The 17,726-nt window shown below is 38.3% G+C and overlaps 1 protein-coding gene across 4 annotated transcripts in view; it reads left to right on the top strand.

Moving 5' to 3' along the window:
* Positions 1-17,726, top strand: part of PRDM2 (PR/SET domain 2) — a 119,184-nt gene that overhangs the window by 1,640 nt on the left and 99,818 nt on the right. The window contains exons 1-4 of one of the 4 annotated variants that reach the window (XM_036841631.1): positions 417-1,129; positions 11,530-11,647; positions 12,269-12,342; positions 14,303-14,361. The exons of 1 other annotated variant lie outside the window; for it this stretch is intronic. In XM_036841631.1, coding sequence (XP_036697526.1) covers positions 12,334-12,342; positions 14,303-14,361 — 68 coding nt within the window. In that variant the 5' untranslated portion in view covers positions 417-1,129; positions 11,530-11,647; positions 12,269-12,333. Of the gene's footprint in view, positions 1-416; positions 1,130-11,529; positions 11,648-12,037; positions 12,343-14,302; positions 14,362-17,726 lie in introns of those variants that run through there. 2 more of the 4 variants (XM_036841717.1, XM_036842022.1) reach the window with 2 other exon arrangements.

Here is a 17,726-nt window from a genome sequence, read left to right on the forward strand (position 1 = left end):
GGCTTTTTCTCATTTTGTGGCCAGTTCCTGAAACAATTTGGTATAAATTTGTAATAATGTATTGATATTCGTTTTGTAAGTACAAAATGTAACAAAAGATTCTCACTGTAGGACAATTTGAGAATGGAGAAAAACACAAAGAAGGAATAGAAATCAGCCATTCCCTTCCCACTCATCAGATAACCACTGTGAACATTTTGGCAGACGTCCTCCCCCTCCCTGTCTCTCTTGGTGTGCATGATTGTATTTCTTTCCTTGTATATATTTATTCACTTCTATATATTTACGTTTTCTACAGTATTGATATCATATATACTCTTTGTCTTCCCTTATGATATTGTGAGCATATATCCAAGCCACTGAATCTTCTTCAATATGATTTTTAATGGCCATGTCATATATGCACTGGCCATAATTTATTTATCAATTCTGTATTGATCAGTAAGGTTTCTATAGCCTGAGATTTTCTTTTCGTTAAGATTTGTTTAAAAGGTTTTTCTATTGTGAATTTTAAAGTTCTGTCATCTTTTAAGATACGTGAGAATGTAAGTTCTGTTTTTTAGCCTCTAAACACGCATTTTTCCTGCCAGTTCAGTTTGAAGAAATAGCACTCCATTTCAGCTCCCTTTTATTCTCCTCCCTCAGCCGGGTCTGTGCAGTTACATACATATATCTGCACGAATATTCTTTTGATGATTATTTTACGTTAGATGTTTATTTATTCATGGGACTGTTTCTTTAAGCTGCCCATCTCTTTTCAAGTTCCAGATCTGATTTACAAACCTTTTGAGTCCTGTTAAATCATAGACTTTCCGGGATGGAAAGCACCTTGGGTTATTTACTATTTTCATGTCTTCTGACTTGCTTTTCATGCTATTTTTAATCCCCATGCAGAAGAAAAAAAGCCTGTGGGCTGCACTAGAAAACTCCACAGTGGGGACTGAAAAGGGAGTAGGTGGACAGCTGGGGAAAATTGTCAAGCTTGCGTGGCAGTGTGTAGATCCAGGGAGTTTCCAAATGATGGGGATGTTGCCCGACAAAGACTGCTGCTGACGCTGCTGACGTGTGTCCGGGGCCGTGCCCTTTGCCTGGAGCGCCTCAGTTACGCTGTCACTCCTCCCAGCACTTGGTGAGAGGTCTGGGGTCCTGTTCCGGCTCTTTACTTTTGAAGTTAGTTGTTTATAGTTAGAGCCGATGAAATCATCTGAAGGCAGTACTTAGGTTCCACTAAAGCGGGGTTTCTTGGCCTCAACATGGTTGGCTTTGGGGTTGGGTAATTTGTGTGGGCTGACCTGTACCTTGTAGGATGTTTGGCAGCACCCCTAACCTCTACCCCCCCAGATGCCAGTGGCACCTCCGCCAGGTGTGACAGTCTACAGAGTCTCCAGGCATTACCAGATGTCCGTCCCTTGGGGGGGCAAAATCGCCCCAGTTCGCAGCCACTGCATTGAAGGAAGGTCCATCAGACTGGGTGGTTAAATCATTGAAGCGGTTTATGGGATCTCTGTAGTCACAGAACTGGAAGAATATACTATTCAATGCATGGTTAACCTCAAGTCCCCACTGAAGCCAGGGAATGAACCTACTGTGGAAGTTCTTTCCTGAGTTTGGTTTTATGACTTTGTTGAATGGTCACTTTCAGAAATTTTGCTTTGGCGTCCCTTTCGTGGCAAGAGGTAAAGCAACGTGAGGTAACCTGGAAACTACGGAGGAGTTTTCATGACATAGGATCAGTGTTCCCAGTATATAGGTTAAATTATTAGGAATTTTAAATAAATTTGCATAGAGTTGATACCTGGTGAATAATTTAAGCTTATGGTCTGTTATACTGAATAACACGGAAACAATGGTCTTTTCTCCTAGAAAATGAGACTTAGTGAAGCAACCCCTTAAAAACTGATGATAGATGTCTAGTTTTTCTAGAATCTTTTTGTTTTTAAACCACCAGTTCAGGGTTATGCACTGAAAGTGATAAATTTGTCCTGAAGAAATAAAGTTTACTTTTGAAGTGCTTACTAACTTTATTACTTTATAATTTAGAGATAGGTTATTGATCTTTATGGCAAACATGCAACTTCCCCTGGGGAAAAAAAGTATAAGTTGTCAAATCTTTATTTGAATTATTTAAAAGAACAGATAGTATAGACTGAAATTTTATCATGGCATAAGTAATCTTTAATCAGTAGTAATAGTAATAATAATAATAATGAGTAATTTAGAACTTAACAGATAAATAAAGCAGAAAGAAAGAGACGTACTCTTGGACCACATTTGGTAATGGGGTGGTTTTCTGAATTACAGGATATCTGAATGTACAGAATCACATTCATGCACTGGGATGAATGCATGTGTCATTTAAATATTCTTTCTTAAAGAGAATGCCTTTCATTCCCCACCCTGGCTTCCCTGAAGCATGTATTAGAGTTATTGTATGTAATAAATCTGGTTCATTTGGAGTGAATTATACTTATAATATTTTTCTCAGTACTATATAATATTTATTCTTAGGGTCTTGGTTCACGTCATCTACTCTGTTTTCATTTATTAGTCCTTTGGAACATGCAATAAAGGAGGTTTCACTGAATACTTATATATTTGCCAGCCATTTTGGTGAAAAACGTATTTTGTAGCTCTTGCAATAAATCATATGATAGGCTTTGCTTTGGAAGAGCTAAATTACTTCTTGGCACAGTTTGCCTGAAATGTGGAAAGCTAAGTGCAACTGTTAGTTTGATTACGGTGGACAGCCTGTCTGGAAATTGGCGAAACTTACAGATTTTACATGTGCGTATGAGTAGTTCCACTAAGACTTCATTAAACTCTGGTGGGAAAATTCTGTGGCATTTTCAAATAATTTAAATGATGCCATCAATGTTTGAAAAGAATTGTGAGAATCACCAAATCCTTATATACTAGTATGAATTCTGCACATTTCATAAGACCTTATTAAGGCAGTGTAAATTAGGCATAAATTGGAGTATCAGTATAAAAATGAGATTCTAAATGTTTCCCATTCCGTGAGTCTTATTTTAGGGACTTTGCCGTAATTCTGAAAGGCCTAATTTTGAAGTACATCTAAAAGTAGGAATTTTAAAAAGAAGGACTCTTGGGATGAATTTAGATTCTTCATTGTGAAGCTCTGTTACCTCTGTTAGAGGTTATTGAGTAGGTCAGGTCACTTGTTTTGGGAGATAAATATTGTATCAGTGCAATTCCCTGGTAATTTATTTGAGCGCTACCTCGATATACAGGGTAAACCATCTCACAGATCAAGCGCAGGGACTTCGTTGTTTCTGGCAGTGGTAGGGGTAGGACAGTCATCCTCTCTCTCTTCTTCCTGTTTGAAAAGTGTGGACAGTGATTACTTCTGTCCTTTCCTGGGATGTTTTAAGAAGAATAGGTGAATATGTGAGCAATTTGAGATACTTTAGGTTCTTCAGAAACATTAATAGCGTTTTTCTTAGATACCTGTTTAATGTAATAGGTATTGAGGGATAACATGGCACAGTTATTTTCAAGAGAAACATTTCCAAGTTACCTCTGAGTCCTAAAGGTTTTTGGCCTATCCCACCCTCCCCCTGCTGAACGTGGTGGAGGGGCGACTCTTTTTCCTAGTTTTTCCCACACCTTGCACCAAGCCCATTCCTTCATCTTCTCTTCTCTCTGGATATTTTTTCTCTTGGCGATTTCCTCTGTCCCTAGGCACCCCCTTGTGGCTGAAGACTTCTCAATCTCTGTCCCCCACCTTGAAGGCAGTCTGTGGTGGGACTTTTTTTCCCTGTTTGATGGATGCAGCTTCCCCTGAATGTCTGGCCTCTCCTCGGAGTCTCTAAAATGGAGCTCACCACCTTCCACTTAAATACCATCCCTACTGCTGGCTGCCCTGTCTTTAAAATATACACATTCTTCTTGTCAGTCACATTCCAGATTTTGAACTCATCTTCACCATCTCTGTTTACCTCCTGTTCAGTTAGAAAACACATTCTGTTCATTCTTCCTCTGCAGGGCTAGTCATATTTTTTGTTTCTTTTCAGCTATCATCTGTGTTTCAAACCTTTATCGCTCATCATCCAGATTCTTAACCAGCTTGCCTGGCCCCAGTCTTTCTGGCTGCCCTTTCGTCTCCTGCCTCCTCACTCTTTCCTATCAATTTAACCTTCCTAAACTGTTAGGCATTGCTTTGTTTGTGGCCCTTCTCAGTCAGAAACTCCTCTGGGGCACGTTGCCCACCCCAGGTGGCCGAAGCTGCCTTGCTGATGGGCAGTTCTGAAAGGAGGCTCTTTCCTTGGCCGCCTGCCTGCGTACGTTCACCGGCTCTGCTTTTAAGTAATCCCTCTTCCCTCTTTCTCTGAAGACCCTCAGGGCCTGTGGAGTGGGTCAGGAGGGAGGCTGGTGGATAATAACTCCTCCCTCACTACCTGGGGAACGTTACCCACAGACCAAGTTTACTTTTAACCTGGCACTTAAACGCCCCTGGAACTATCCCATGTAGCCTATCACTGCTCTGCACACACCCTTACTTGAGTGGCACTGGCTGGCTTACTATAGCGGATGGCACCGAGGGCTTGTCTCTCATCCTCTGTATCGTACATGGGGGGCGGGCATTCCTCTTTACCTTGAAAAGAGAACCACGAATAATTTATTCTGAGGAAGCATCCTTCCCTTTAAACAATAAAAATTCATGTGTGTGCAGAGCTTTTTAAACTGTAGAGCAGTACACAGACATTGCTCTGCAAACAGTAGGTGTTGCTGTTATTTTAAAATGCTCTTGAAAACAGGAATAGTTACATATTTAGAGGATAGGCTCCAAACCTCAGTTTTATTTAAAGTAGAAGAGTCACTCCCTACCAAAATAATAATAAACTCTTGGGAGAAGACCCCTAGAATCTTGTGGTGATTGTGAGCCCGGCATCTTAGTGAAATATAGTTTAAGTTGTCACTTTATCTGGTGTAACTTGTGATTTTGCTCTCTGTTATTCACTTACGAATTTCGGAAGCCTCCTTGTCATTTATGTGTAGTTTGTGGAGGGTGAGTTTTCCTATGTATTTTATCGTGTAGGAAAAACCAAAAGAGCTCCGAGCAGCCACTTGTAAGGTGACTGTATTAATGCTCAGAAAGTGAGAAAGTGCATACTTGAGAGCCGGGACAAGAGCCTCACGTTACTGAAGGCTTCCCTTTTAAAGGAGATTCAGAAGTATTTTGGGGGTTCTTGAAAATCTATCAATTTTAAATGTTTAATCACATAAGTAACATCTGCTTTGGCAACTCCAGTAGAAGAAAAATAACTCAAAGGGGTCAGTTGAGAACTCATTTTATTTTGGGAATTGTGAAGTGAACTATCATGGGGCATCTTGCTTTTAGAAAATTTGTGTTTGATTTGGAAGCTTGGCATTTGAGTGTTAGGAAAGAATCGACTTAATTTTCCTTTTATAATAATTTAAAGTTTTTACACATCTAACATAGGGAAAATGTTAGAAAAGTATCATTTCATAGGAACTTCTTTGAGTTTAATGCTGTTTTGTAGATTATACAGTCAACAGTTGGTTCAGCTGTCCTTTTCTGGGGAGAGATGGGAGTTGTGATAATGATCTTGAATCTGTGCAGTTCTCATCAGACAGCAGGGACTGGCTGGAAAGATGGAAAAATGGAAAGCATTTGCAGAATTACTGTAGAAACCCTAAACAAAACCTGAAATTTTTGATGTAATAAATTAAACGTTCAGCGTAATATAATGACATAGATGTATACATTTAGTCAAAAGAATAGGGAGAGCGTGTAATAGTAGCCATCCATAAGATCACCAGGTAAATGATAAATAATCAGCAATTGCTATACATTTATTGCTAAGCTAGCTCTTTATTAGTGGATGCTTGGAGCAGTGTTTTTTGAAAAATGTCCTTTTAATTTTTTTTTTTTTTCAAGTGAAGGAGAGATATTCTAGGGGAAGAAAAAAACCCTAAAGTGCCAAAATCTAAATTTGGATTTACAGTACTCTCCTAGTTTATCTGCTGGTCTCTTATTTAACATTCTACCGTGGTGTTGTTTAACTTAGATGTTTCAAACAAAAATTCTAATCAACCTTGTCTCACTGGAGCTCTGTGGCTCTGAAGCCATTCAAAACAGCGGACCTTCTGGTTTTCCCCTCAGTTCTGTGGAAACTGTGTTGTCAATATCGAATTCTCTCACCTGGAGTAAATTCTCTAAACTCTGCTTCCTTATTTAGGTTGGTGTCAGGACACTGCTCTATGAATTTGGGGAATCAGGCTCTGGGATATTTGTCTGTGGTATTCTGGGCCTCATTGAGGAAACCAGTTTATTGAAATGGGAGAAATCACTGGTTTATTTGTGAGCATCCTGTTGTCTTTGTATCTCTTAATATACACTTTAGGTGGGGAAATTCCTCTGTGTGATATGCTTTGTTATACCATTGCCTTTTGCCTTGGGTGGAAATCATTCTAGAGGGTAAGAAACACGAGCCCTTTAAAGCAGTAAGTTCATATTCTCTGATTTACCAAAGAATGACCAAATCTTTGCCGTATTCTCAGTCTCTTTACACACACACACACACACACACACACACACACACACACACACACACACACACACACACACACACACAAACACACAGACTCCTTATGCTGAAAATGATAAACATACCAGTTTTGATTTTTTCCACTTTAGCTTATTTAATTTGGTGATATAGTCTGCTTTTTAAAAGGAAAGTTGGGGGTATATTTTTCAGTGTGAAACTGGATGTTCTGGATGATTATTCTTGTGAAATTTATATATTATTTCAGAAAAGGAAAATGAATGATTTTTTCACTTAGCAAATTCCTAGGCAGATTCAGTATTTATGAATTATGTGCTTTTGCTTAATCCAACGAATAGATGCTAAAAGTTTTCATATTGATAGCTAGAGTTTATAGATTGTAACTTGGTGATTCCATTCTTCTGGTAGGAATTATGAATGGTAGTTTTTTATAGTGAGTACATCAGCTGTGTTTGTTAATAAAAACTGCATTTGAGAAGTTGGCGTAATTTAGATATTTTGATTATTTTTCTAGAAGTTTCTGGATTGCAAGACTCTTTTGGTTGAGAAAGCTGAGATCAGCATTAAACACTGTAAATCTACCAGTGTTAAGCACTGTAAATCTGCTCCGCAAAAAGCTTAATCATCTCTGTGTTTACTACAATGATATTCATTTACCATGAGAGATCTACTTTATGTAGTGATTAGTTTTAGAATAATTTTTCTTCTGTAGGTCATAAACTCTCCAAGACTCCTTTTACAAAGTGATATTTTTAAAACTTTTTTTTTGGCATCTAGTTCATTTTTCAGTGTATTTATGATTTAAAAAATTTTGATACAGTCATGCTAGTTCTCTTATTTCTGTTTTACTCTTTGTCCGTAAGCTATGTGTTGCTTCCTGAATCTTAAAAGTTAGTTTCTTCCGAGTCTTGATGTTACAATGTGGGATTTTTTTGTAATCTAAGAGAATAATTATAATATTAGTGACCTCTAAGTGAATGTTGCAAATTTGATTTTCTTCCAAATAGCCCAAAAGATCTAAACTGATTCAAAAGAATAATTGTAAAGTAATTATCAGTAACTTATAGGTGAATATGCGAATCAAATAATTATTTTCCTAATTCTTTCCCTTTCCTCCCAGACTTAAACTAATCTTAAAGAATCTGCTATTGCTTTTTCTTTAAAGGCTTTTCATATAGTTTTGTAGGCTTCACAAGTCTGCAAAGGACAGATACGACAGGTTGACGTGTTAGACGTATTGCATTAATGTTAGTTTGTGTCTATCTTTTTTTTAATCTGCCTTATCTCAGAGGATGGGTGATAGAGGTATGGCTGGGGCTGCAGAGCCGGTCTGACCCTGGGACTGCATATTTCTATGGGGTTTCCTGCATATTTCTAGATTTTTCTGGTCTCTGGCCTCCATGTCAGATGACAGCAGCTTAACAGTTACTGAGGTTGTCTTGACTTTCTAAGGGACTGGCATTTAATAAAGACCCTAATTATTTTATTGTTGCTGTATTCATACTGATCATGTATAATCAAATCATCTTTATGATATTATTAAGCTAAATATTTGTAATGAAGATTTGCCCTAGAAATTGAAAGCAGTATCTTGAAAAGTTAAGTACGTGTATATTATTAAAACCTTGGATCTGTAAAATCAAGATCAAGCTCTTAGTTTTGTAAGAGTGTATGCTGTTAGTAAAGTATAGTTGGTGATAGAAATTCACATGCTCTAAATTTGTATATCTGTCTAATATACTTTATCTGAAAAACGTCAACAGGTAGAATAGAAGGGAAATGTAGACATACTAAAGAAGATTTGGTCAGGCATAGAAATCCAAAAAAGAAACTAAGACAGAATCCAGGGTCAGAGAAGTCCTAGGGATTTTAAGATTTTCGTTATTTACCATTGGAAAACTGAAGGCACTTAATTATTAAGCATTTTTTAAAGTTTGATAGAATTATTAAGTTTCGGTGATAGGTGTGGAAAGATTTCTCTCTGCTTCTACACTGATAGGATTGATACTTCAAGTTCTCACATTTGATAAAACTTAGACCTTGAGATATCTGAGTTAGATAAGGGGGTACATAAATCAATGCTATTGAAGTCAACACTGAATATGAAAGGTACGTAGAATTGCCACGCACTTCCACAGGGGTTTTGCAATCCTGGAGGAATCTTAAGGAAGTTATTCCAATGACAATGTTTAGAATCTATAGTTGCTCTAAAATATATTATCATATTGTAGCTAGTACATGATTACTACAGTTCAGAGGTTCTCCACTGGGAGGGTATCTGGGGATGTGTGTAGGTATTTTTGGTTGTCAAAATGCTCGGAGGGACTGCTGGCATTGATTACGCAGGGCAGTGCTGAGTGGCCTTAATGGAAGGGACGGTCCTGCACAAGAGCTCTCCAGCTCAAAATGCAGTGGTCCTCTGTTGAGAGAGACTGCTAAAATCTCAGTTCTTTTCTTGTAACATCCCTTGTTTTTAGTATAGTTTAATAAATTTAATTTAAAATATCATTTGAGAAGTCAGTGTCAGATTTGCATTGTTTTTGATTATTGTAAAATATTTTAGATATATAATTTGACAGTGTTGTGAGTCAAGAGGGAGAAAGAAAAAAAAATGAGGGTCTGGTTTTTAGCAATTAGGATTAGAAGTGATGGAGAGGAGGCTCTAAGCATACAGGCTCATTGTGAACCCTTAAAGAAAGAGGTGTTAAGATCCTCTAGTCTGGAAAGAAATGATGGGTGCATTCCTATTTGGACAGAGAGGGAACAGACAGTGTAGAAAGTCAGAGAGAAGATTATTAATATCTGAATTATATTGTAACTTTTTTATTAAGAAAAAGATTCATTGAGATAAATGAAAGACTAAGATGTTTCCAGTACTTTAATATTTTAGTTATTCATTTTTAGATGTCACAGTATCTAAGTGGTTTGGTTTGTGCCTGTGAGCCAGCAACTACAAAACGGGAGGAAAAGGAAGGGAAGATGTTTTAAATAAAGAGGGAAAAACAGATGAAAAGCAGATGGAAAGAAGGAGGCAGCATCTCAGAAGATGGCAGCTCCATTCTTCCATGTCCTTAGGATAAAAACCCTGCTGTCATCCTTCACGTCCTTTCTTTTTTTCATACATAGTATCGAATCTGGCAGCAAATCCTGGGGACTCTATTTTAGAAATAGATCCAGGATCCAATGACTTCTCATATCTCCTCTGCTACCTGGGCCAAGGCACTATCATCTCTTGCCTATATTGGGGCATTAGCCTCCTAAGAGGTCTGCTTGCTTCCACCCTACCCCCTTACAGTCTCTTTTTAAATCTAAGTCACACTAGGTCACTTCTGCCACCTTAAGCCTCCCAGTGGCTTTCCATCTCTGGTTGGAAAAGCTATAGCCATTCTGGTGAACAGCGCTTACCTTGCAAAGCCTGTGCTTAAATCTGCCTCCCCTGTTCCCCTCTCCGCCCTGTACCATCACCTCCTGCACTAGGCCTCTCGTCTACTGTGTACAGTCTTACTCCCTTATGATGCTCCTCCCGCATCCCTTCCTGACTCTCAGCTCTTCTCCTTCCAGCTTTTAGCAGGTGTCCCTTCTCAGTGAGGCCTTCTCTGACCATACTGATGGATTCACAGGCAATGAGATAGAGACAGTTTATAACCCCTGTCTCCCTGTCCTTCCTCTCCACGTGCCTCTCCGTTTTTCTCTAAAGCACTTTCATTATCTGACTTACTGCACATTTTACTTGCTTATTTGTTTCCTGTGGTCTCCTTCCTGAGAGGGCAGGGATCCGTGTGCTCACTGTTCAAAAGCAGAGCCTGGCACATAGTAGGTACAAGGTGAGGCAAGAGTAAGAAGCTGGTGAAATATGGTTAAGAAGCCATAGCAGACACCAAAATTATGATACTGTGGCGGAGTTACTTTAACTTCCTTGAGTCTGTGTTGTTAGAGACTAACCTTGTGAAAATTGACAGAGCTGATTTATTTGACGGTAGCACAGTGCCTGCCAGTCTTAGAAGAAGCTTCAGAAATGATACCGATGATTCTTGTGAGAAGGAAAAGACAAACCAAAGGAAATGATAAAGCATCTTTCCAAAGATCTTTTTCATTAAAACATTTGCTTTTTACTGCAGGTTTTTTCTCAAAGCGAACTCTTCGTGGCCAACGTTAGTAAATCCACCTCTGAAAGTTTAGTGAGAGGGCAGATGAAACCCCTGCCATTTCATTCACTTCTGGGACCCTAAGGTGTCACACAGGGTCCTCCTGGTGGAATTGTACGGCTGTCAGTAGGCATTTGGTAGAGGGGGTCGGGCGTGCACGCCTCAGGGGCCACTAATCTCATCGCTGTTTGACAAATACACATTTTAAACTTTATAATGATTTCAAGTCTCATAGAAAAGGATGGATTATATTCAATAAAGGATGTATATACTAAGGAAGGGCATGTTAAAAATATGTCAGAAAGATGCTTAATGTTAAAATTTAAAGGAATGGACTTCATGGGTTAACCACCAGTTTTCTGAAATTGTATTCACTGAGTATTTACTTCATAAAAGTTTATATTTGTATAGCGCTGAGCTCTCTAACAAATTCCAAGTTATCAAATACATTCCCTGTACCAGTTATGAATAAAAACCAGTTCAGGTGACCAGGCCCTAGCTTAAATCTAGTGCCTTTGTTAAAGGTGATCCAGGTGAGTGTGGTTAAAGAGCTCAAGGAAAAAAACCCAAAACGATCCATATTAATGAAATGGGGTAAAACGTCAAAGCACTATTCTTTAGGATCGTGGGCAGGCTGTCTGCCCAGTGGCAGGTATATTCTCGGGCGAATAATGTCCCTGAATTATACTTTCTTTGGTTTATTAGCAGTTAGAACATGAAGTTACAATGTGAGCAGAGTCTTGTGGGTCTAGGAAGGAAACATAAATATAGGTAAATTCGTGAAGAAATAGAATTATGCTTAATGATGTGTATGTATACATGCTGAAAACAAGAATATTACAGTGGAAGTGCTACTCTCATGATTTTCATATATTATGAATGACATCAAATGACTCCTAAGAGAGAACGTTGCAGAAAGGACCATCTTCATAAGTTGTTATCTAGAGACAGGTACGTCATTTGCATTTCCAAGAAATGATTTTGTCTTCTTGTTACTATACTATGAATAAATTGAAGAAAAATTTTAAAGGAATAAGTGTAGGTCTTTACAAACAGCTTTTATTAAAACATTTGCATTTTACTTCAAAGTTTTCATTCTTTTCCTGAAAGAGAACTCTCCATGGAAATGTTAGTAAATCCACCTTTCTACTTCAGGAACTTGAAAATAGGGGTCTAATTGTGTTTGTATTCAACACAGTATTGATATAAGTAAAAGAAGAACATTTACATTGCATAATAAGTTACTCAGCACTGCTTTGTGTTTCTGTTAACAAAGCTAATTTATTTCTTCTTAGGGATGATTCAGTTCCAAAGCAAAAATTTGATGTCATTCTAATGAGCCTGCTCTCAATTGTAGAGTACAATGAAGCCTCAGTAAAGAATAGTAAGACATCTATTTTATTGTAGATAATAAATCTGCAAAGTAAGTTCTCAGCATATATTGAAGTTGATCTGGCATGGAGCTGCTTTATGAATAGCCCTTTGAGCAAACTCTACAGTTCTGTATGTAGTTTTAAATCACTGTAAATTTGTAGGCAGGTACATATCACAATTGTCTGTTTTTCTTTTTAGGGCTCATGTAATCAAAGAAGTTTCTTTGTTGTGTGTATCTTTTCAGAACACAACAGGAATTGAAAATGAATCAGGTGAGTTTAAAAATAAGAATTTATACAAATACATTACCTAGATGTTAGACCAGTTCTTGATTTTTAAAAGATAGTAACACACACCTTCATTCCTCCCAGATTTTCCTTTCTGTTTCTTAATACCATTCATTAGTTCATCATTTTCATAGTGTGTGTTTGTTCGTGGAGTGTGCATTGTTTTGGCGTGATTTGGCGTTTCTGTGGAACCCTGAGTAGAGGACTCATTCTTAGGGACCTTAGTTCAGACTTTCTTTTTTTACCTTCCCTGCCACACTCTAGTGTTATTTTTTTGTTTTTGTTTTGAAGCTTATTAAGCTTTCATTTTTAGTACTTTTTATTTTGTAATAACGCATTGGTTGCACAGGGAAAATTGGAAGTTATTTTTAGAGACCAAAACTGAATGGAAAACTTTAAGCATTCTGTCCTTGAAAAACCCGTTTAGAATAAAAACAAGAAAGCAGATATTGAAATGTAAGATGTATTTCTCCTTACAGGAGGGTGTGGGATTACCTGGAGATTAAACAATTCTGCTATGGGTATTTCTGTAGCCTCAAGCGTGTTCTGATGAGTAGAACCAGTTATGTAGATTTTATATGTTCTAAAGTAGGATTCTTATTTTCTGGTCTTAACATCATTTCACTTGCAGTTATAGAAATGTATGGATATCAGAAACATTCTCTTTTGAAATCTTTATAAAACTTTTTTTTTTAAATATGAAGGACAGAACTTAAAAGTGTGAAGTCTGTAATTTTTGGTGTTTAGCTTAAAACTATCAGGCTTGAAAACATTTTGTACTCTCAATCAACTGAAACTTCGGACATCTTTTTTACCATTTACAGGTGCGTCTAACTGGAGCTCACAACTCCAATTTCATTAAGTGACCAGGTTTAATAATTCAGTCCTGTGTTGGGGTTGAGAGGCATGAAGTTTTTGGAATGGATTCTTTTGATTTCTTTTCATTACTTTCTTTATCAAAAATTCGTTGATTTTAATGCGGAGGACTATACGTCATAAAAAATGAATCTGGCAAACACATGGGGCACATGGTTGCTATTAGTTTAAAGCTTGCAGATTTACTGACATGCTTTTGAAGGCAAATTATTTTTGAAATGGTGAGATGGGGGAGGGAAAAGAGAACAGAATGGATTGTTCATAGCCATTGTCCATCAAAGTTACGTGTGGATATATGTCGTAGAGTTCATTTATTTTCCTTTTTTAAGATTGAGTCTTAACGCTGACCTGGTCTCCCCATGGACCTTGCTTTCCTACTGCCCCGGAGCTGTTGTTAGAGGAGTCTCGATTCTGGATTGGAACGATGGTGAATGCTTCCAAAGTGGAATCCAAATACTGACATCACTTAGGTTGCATCACTCTTCAACAGCCATTTATTTCAGGTGGCTAACGGTGCTAAGCTAATAGTATTTCATTTCGAATGTGTTTAGACCTGTTTGACACCTCACACTTTCACTTTAATATTCCATTTATATCAAAAGGACTTGTGTTTGAAGAAAGTCCACGTGCCATTCAAAAGAGTCATAGTAATAACCATTTCTTGTTTTGGATCTTTTACAATTTGGTTTTGCTCCTGCAAGTTTTAATATCAGATCTACAGAGGACTGCCTTTGATGCCAAATGCCAAGTATCAGTGGAAAAGTGTCCTCTTATGTTTCTAGTGGCTAGCACATTTCTGATTTGGGTGTCATTTAAATGGTCTGGTAGTAGTGAAACTTTTATTTGGATTATAAAAATTGTCCGCTTTTTATGAGTAAAATTTTCAGCATCATTAGTTATATTTTTATTATTTGAGGAGTATTGGTCCCATGATATTGAGGCCTGATTACTATAGCATGACATACAATCTATGAGTGTTTTTCAACAATTGTCCCAGTGATGTTTAAAAATTAAGAATTGTTTCAGGACACTTCATGTTTTTCCCTCTTGTATTTATTCTTATTTTCAGCCAGTGAAATTGAGCAGTAAGTGCTTGAAAAGCTTCAAAACAACTACACAAAAATTCAGGTATTAAAAAAGTTTTAACTTGAACCAGATTGATTTTTAATTAAAATCTTGATGGTGAGGTTAGGGTTAGATTTTTCTCTCTAGGGACTGATCAGCATTGCTTTGGTGAATTTTAGCTGTCAGATCTGTCTCTTATGATTGGTGTAGTTTCTAAGACAATAGCACAGAATCTTTCATTCATACATGCCTGACAGCTGAGTTTTAGGAACCAAAGGATCCCAGGAGTGAGCATACCATATTGTTTACAAGTGAGTCCTTTAGAAGAAACGGCAGAGTCCAAAGCCTCCTGACATTTTAAACACTGACTGTTGAAGCAGCAGTTTGAACTGCTGTCTTATCAATGTGTTCCAAGTCGTGCCTGGTGTGGCTAGCCGGGCTCTCCCTCCACCCTCAGCCCTGGGCTCCACAGAGCTCCAGACCCACATGCTTTTTGTCCTTCTTTCTCTTTCTGTCTGTTCTCAGCACTTACCCCTTTCTTACTATCTCTTATCTTTCTAATTTAGAATCCAGCCTTTGCAGCCACTGTATCGCCTCCCCTCACTCTTCATTTTCTTTTCTTTCCACTTTAAAATTACAGATATCCTTTACTTGCTTCATTGTCATTCCACAGCCATCCCTATTAACTTTGAGTTGTTCCACTATTCTTCTTATCTTTTCCTAGATTTATCTAGGAGAATCCATAACTTTATAAATGGCTGTCTCATGGACAAAGAGTTTAGAATGCTTTACTTTATAGAACATCCAAGGTGAGCAAAGTTCCATAATGCAAATATGCTCTTAGTCGCTTAAAGTAGATGTTCTAGGGTTTAATGCCACTTGCTGCGTAGTGAGTGCTTAACCAACATGCCAGGCACTGCAATGCGTATTACATATATATTCTTTCAATTCATTCTTTTGCAACCACTCTATGAAGAGTAGGTATTATAACTATTTTATGGATGAAGACATTAAGGCCAGAGGCCCGTGATCACTCAAACAGTAAGTGATAGAGCTCTGATTCACTCAGATTCAGTCTGAATCTGATTCTGATTCAGGCCAGTCAGATTCCAAAGCCCAGGGGTTCTTGGTCACCATGCTATACTGCTGTACCAGTCAGGATAAGCTGTGTTATGCTGCACTTACAGACAGGCAGCTCCAAAATCTCAGGGTCTTACACAGCAACCATTTATTTCTTGTTCTTGCTGCACATCCAGTGTGGATCTGCTATTTTAGTTGCTTAAGAACCAAGGCTGATGGAGGCTTTGTCTCAGTACATGTTTCTTCTACTTCTGCTTAATTGGCTAGAGTTACTCCAGTGGTTGCATTGAACTTAAAACTCAAGTGGGGAAAGCAGTGCAGACCCATCAGGTGCTTGGCAGGAGAAGAGAACTATAATATTTAGGTACAGCCCCAGTGATTGTTTTTTTCCTGCTTTATTGAGATATAATTGACATATAACATTGTGTAAGTTTAAGCCCTAATGGTTTAATGCTGCTGTCTTGATTACTAACTTATTGAATCACACTTAGTTTTTTTTTAAAGAATCTTTATATAACTCAAATTGTTACTAATATATGAAACTTTCTATCAGTATAGTAGTTTTATGATTGCAGCATCTCTGTATACTGATCAGTCATCTATGGCAGGGGTCCCCAGCCCCTGGGCGGCAGACCGGAATTGGGCCGCACAGCAGGAGGTGAGCGGTGGGCGAGTGAGCGAAGCTTCATCTGCTGCTTCCCATTGCTCACGTTCCCGCCTGGACCACTCCCCCCACCGCCCCCGTGGAAAAAATTGTCTTCCACGAAACTGGTCCCTGGTGCCAAAAAGGTTGGGGACCACTGGTCTATGGTATCGCCAGTAATCAGTAGCAAAGCAATTTAGCGTTCCAAACCTGTTTTAAAGTTTTACTTACTAAAATAACAGAAGAAGCTTTTAATCGCTGATGCTGCAGACCCAACCCTGAGAATTGTGATAAGCCATCAGAATAATGGAAAGATCCATATTCCATTACTTCAGCTGTTCTGAATGTTCTCTCATCCCCTCATTCATCCTGCATAGACTGCATCCCAGTGTGTTGTGGATTCTGCCTGCAGGGAACTAGGTAGGCAAGGGCTCAGCTTTGTAACACATACTTTTAGAGGGAGACAGTTAAAAAGCAGGATGACAAACAAGATAATTTCAGATAGTGAAAAGTGCTGTGCAGACAGTGAAATAAGGTAATGTGATAAAGAGTGATGGGTGGAGAGCTTCTCTGGATTACATGGTCAGGGAAGGCTGTTCTGAAGAAGTGATTAATAATAGACCAGAGACTCAAGTCATAACCAAGAGCCAGATATATGAAGATCTGGGGAAAGAAATTCTAGGCAGAGTGAACAAACAGTGAGTGCAAAGGCTCTGAGGTGAGACTGAGCCTGCTGGTTCAAGGAACGGAGAGCAGGCCAGGGGCTGGAGCTTGACAATCAGGGACTCTGGACAGGATGAAGTTGGTGTGAGGGATGAGGGCCAGATTTATAGGGCCTTCAGGGCCATGAGGAGAAGTTTATCTTCTATTCTTCTAAATGCAGTGGGAAACCACTGGACAGAGACATCATCTGGTTTCCACTTTTTAGAATATCGTTCTTCCTGTGCTGCAGAGACTGGATTGTTAGAGGCAAGAATGTAGTAATATGTTTGTTCACTATTAACACCATATTCGAGGACAGTTTCTTTAGTTGGAAGCTTAATGGCCCTGCCAGCTTTTTGAAAGAGGGTACTTTTGAAAGTGTTTTCAGAACTATTTGACTGCTGTTCTTTTGCAGAGATGGTGTATAAGATTTTCTTGTTCTGTGTCCCCATCTGCTTGTTGTTAATTGCAGTCGTACTCATTCCTTAACCAAATACAATTTAATGCTATTTTAGGAAACTGAAGCTTGTTTGATTTTTTTCCTCCATTGTTTGCCCCCAGAATAGTAACTAAGAGTATTGTTCGTGAGTCTAAACAAAGAAGAATTGTTCATGGAATTTGGGTGTTTTAATACTCTCTGATTCTTGGATGTCTTTTGCCGGTGACAACAATTGCTATGGTGATTAGTATTAGTCTGTTGTGGCAGGAATATGTATCTTAGTGTGAATATACAATGTTGCGTTCTTAATATTAACGGATGTGGAATCTGATCTCGCCTGTCACCCACTGCTGTTGCTCCCCAGTGATGTAAGAAACAAGGTGCTTTAATTGAATAGGTTAAAACTGATGTAGTCATTTATGATCCGTCTTTGGATGAAGTATATAAAAGGAGTTACTGATATAAATTTAAATGAAATACCAGTAAAGCTTGCTTATTCTTATATTTTTAAAAATAAAGACATTAGGGACTTCCCTGGTGGCGCAGTGGTTAAGAATCCGCCTG

The sequence above is a fragment of the Balaenoptera musculus genome, chromosome 1, assembly GCF_009873245.2.
Source record: "Balaenoptera musculus isolate JJ_BM4_2016_0621 chromosome 1, mBalMus1.pri.v3, whole genome shotgun sequence".
In the NCBI taxonomy this organism is placed as follows: domain Eukaryota; kingdom Metazoa; phylum Chordata; class Mammalia; order Artiodactyla; family Balaenopteridae; genus Balaenoptera; species Balaenoptera musculus.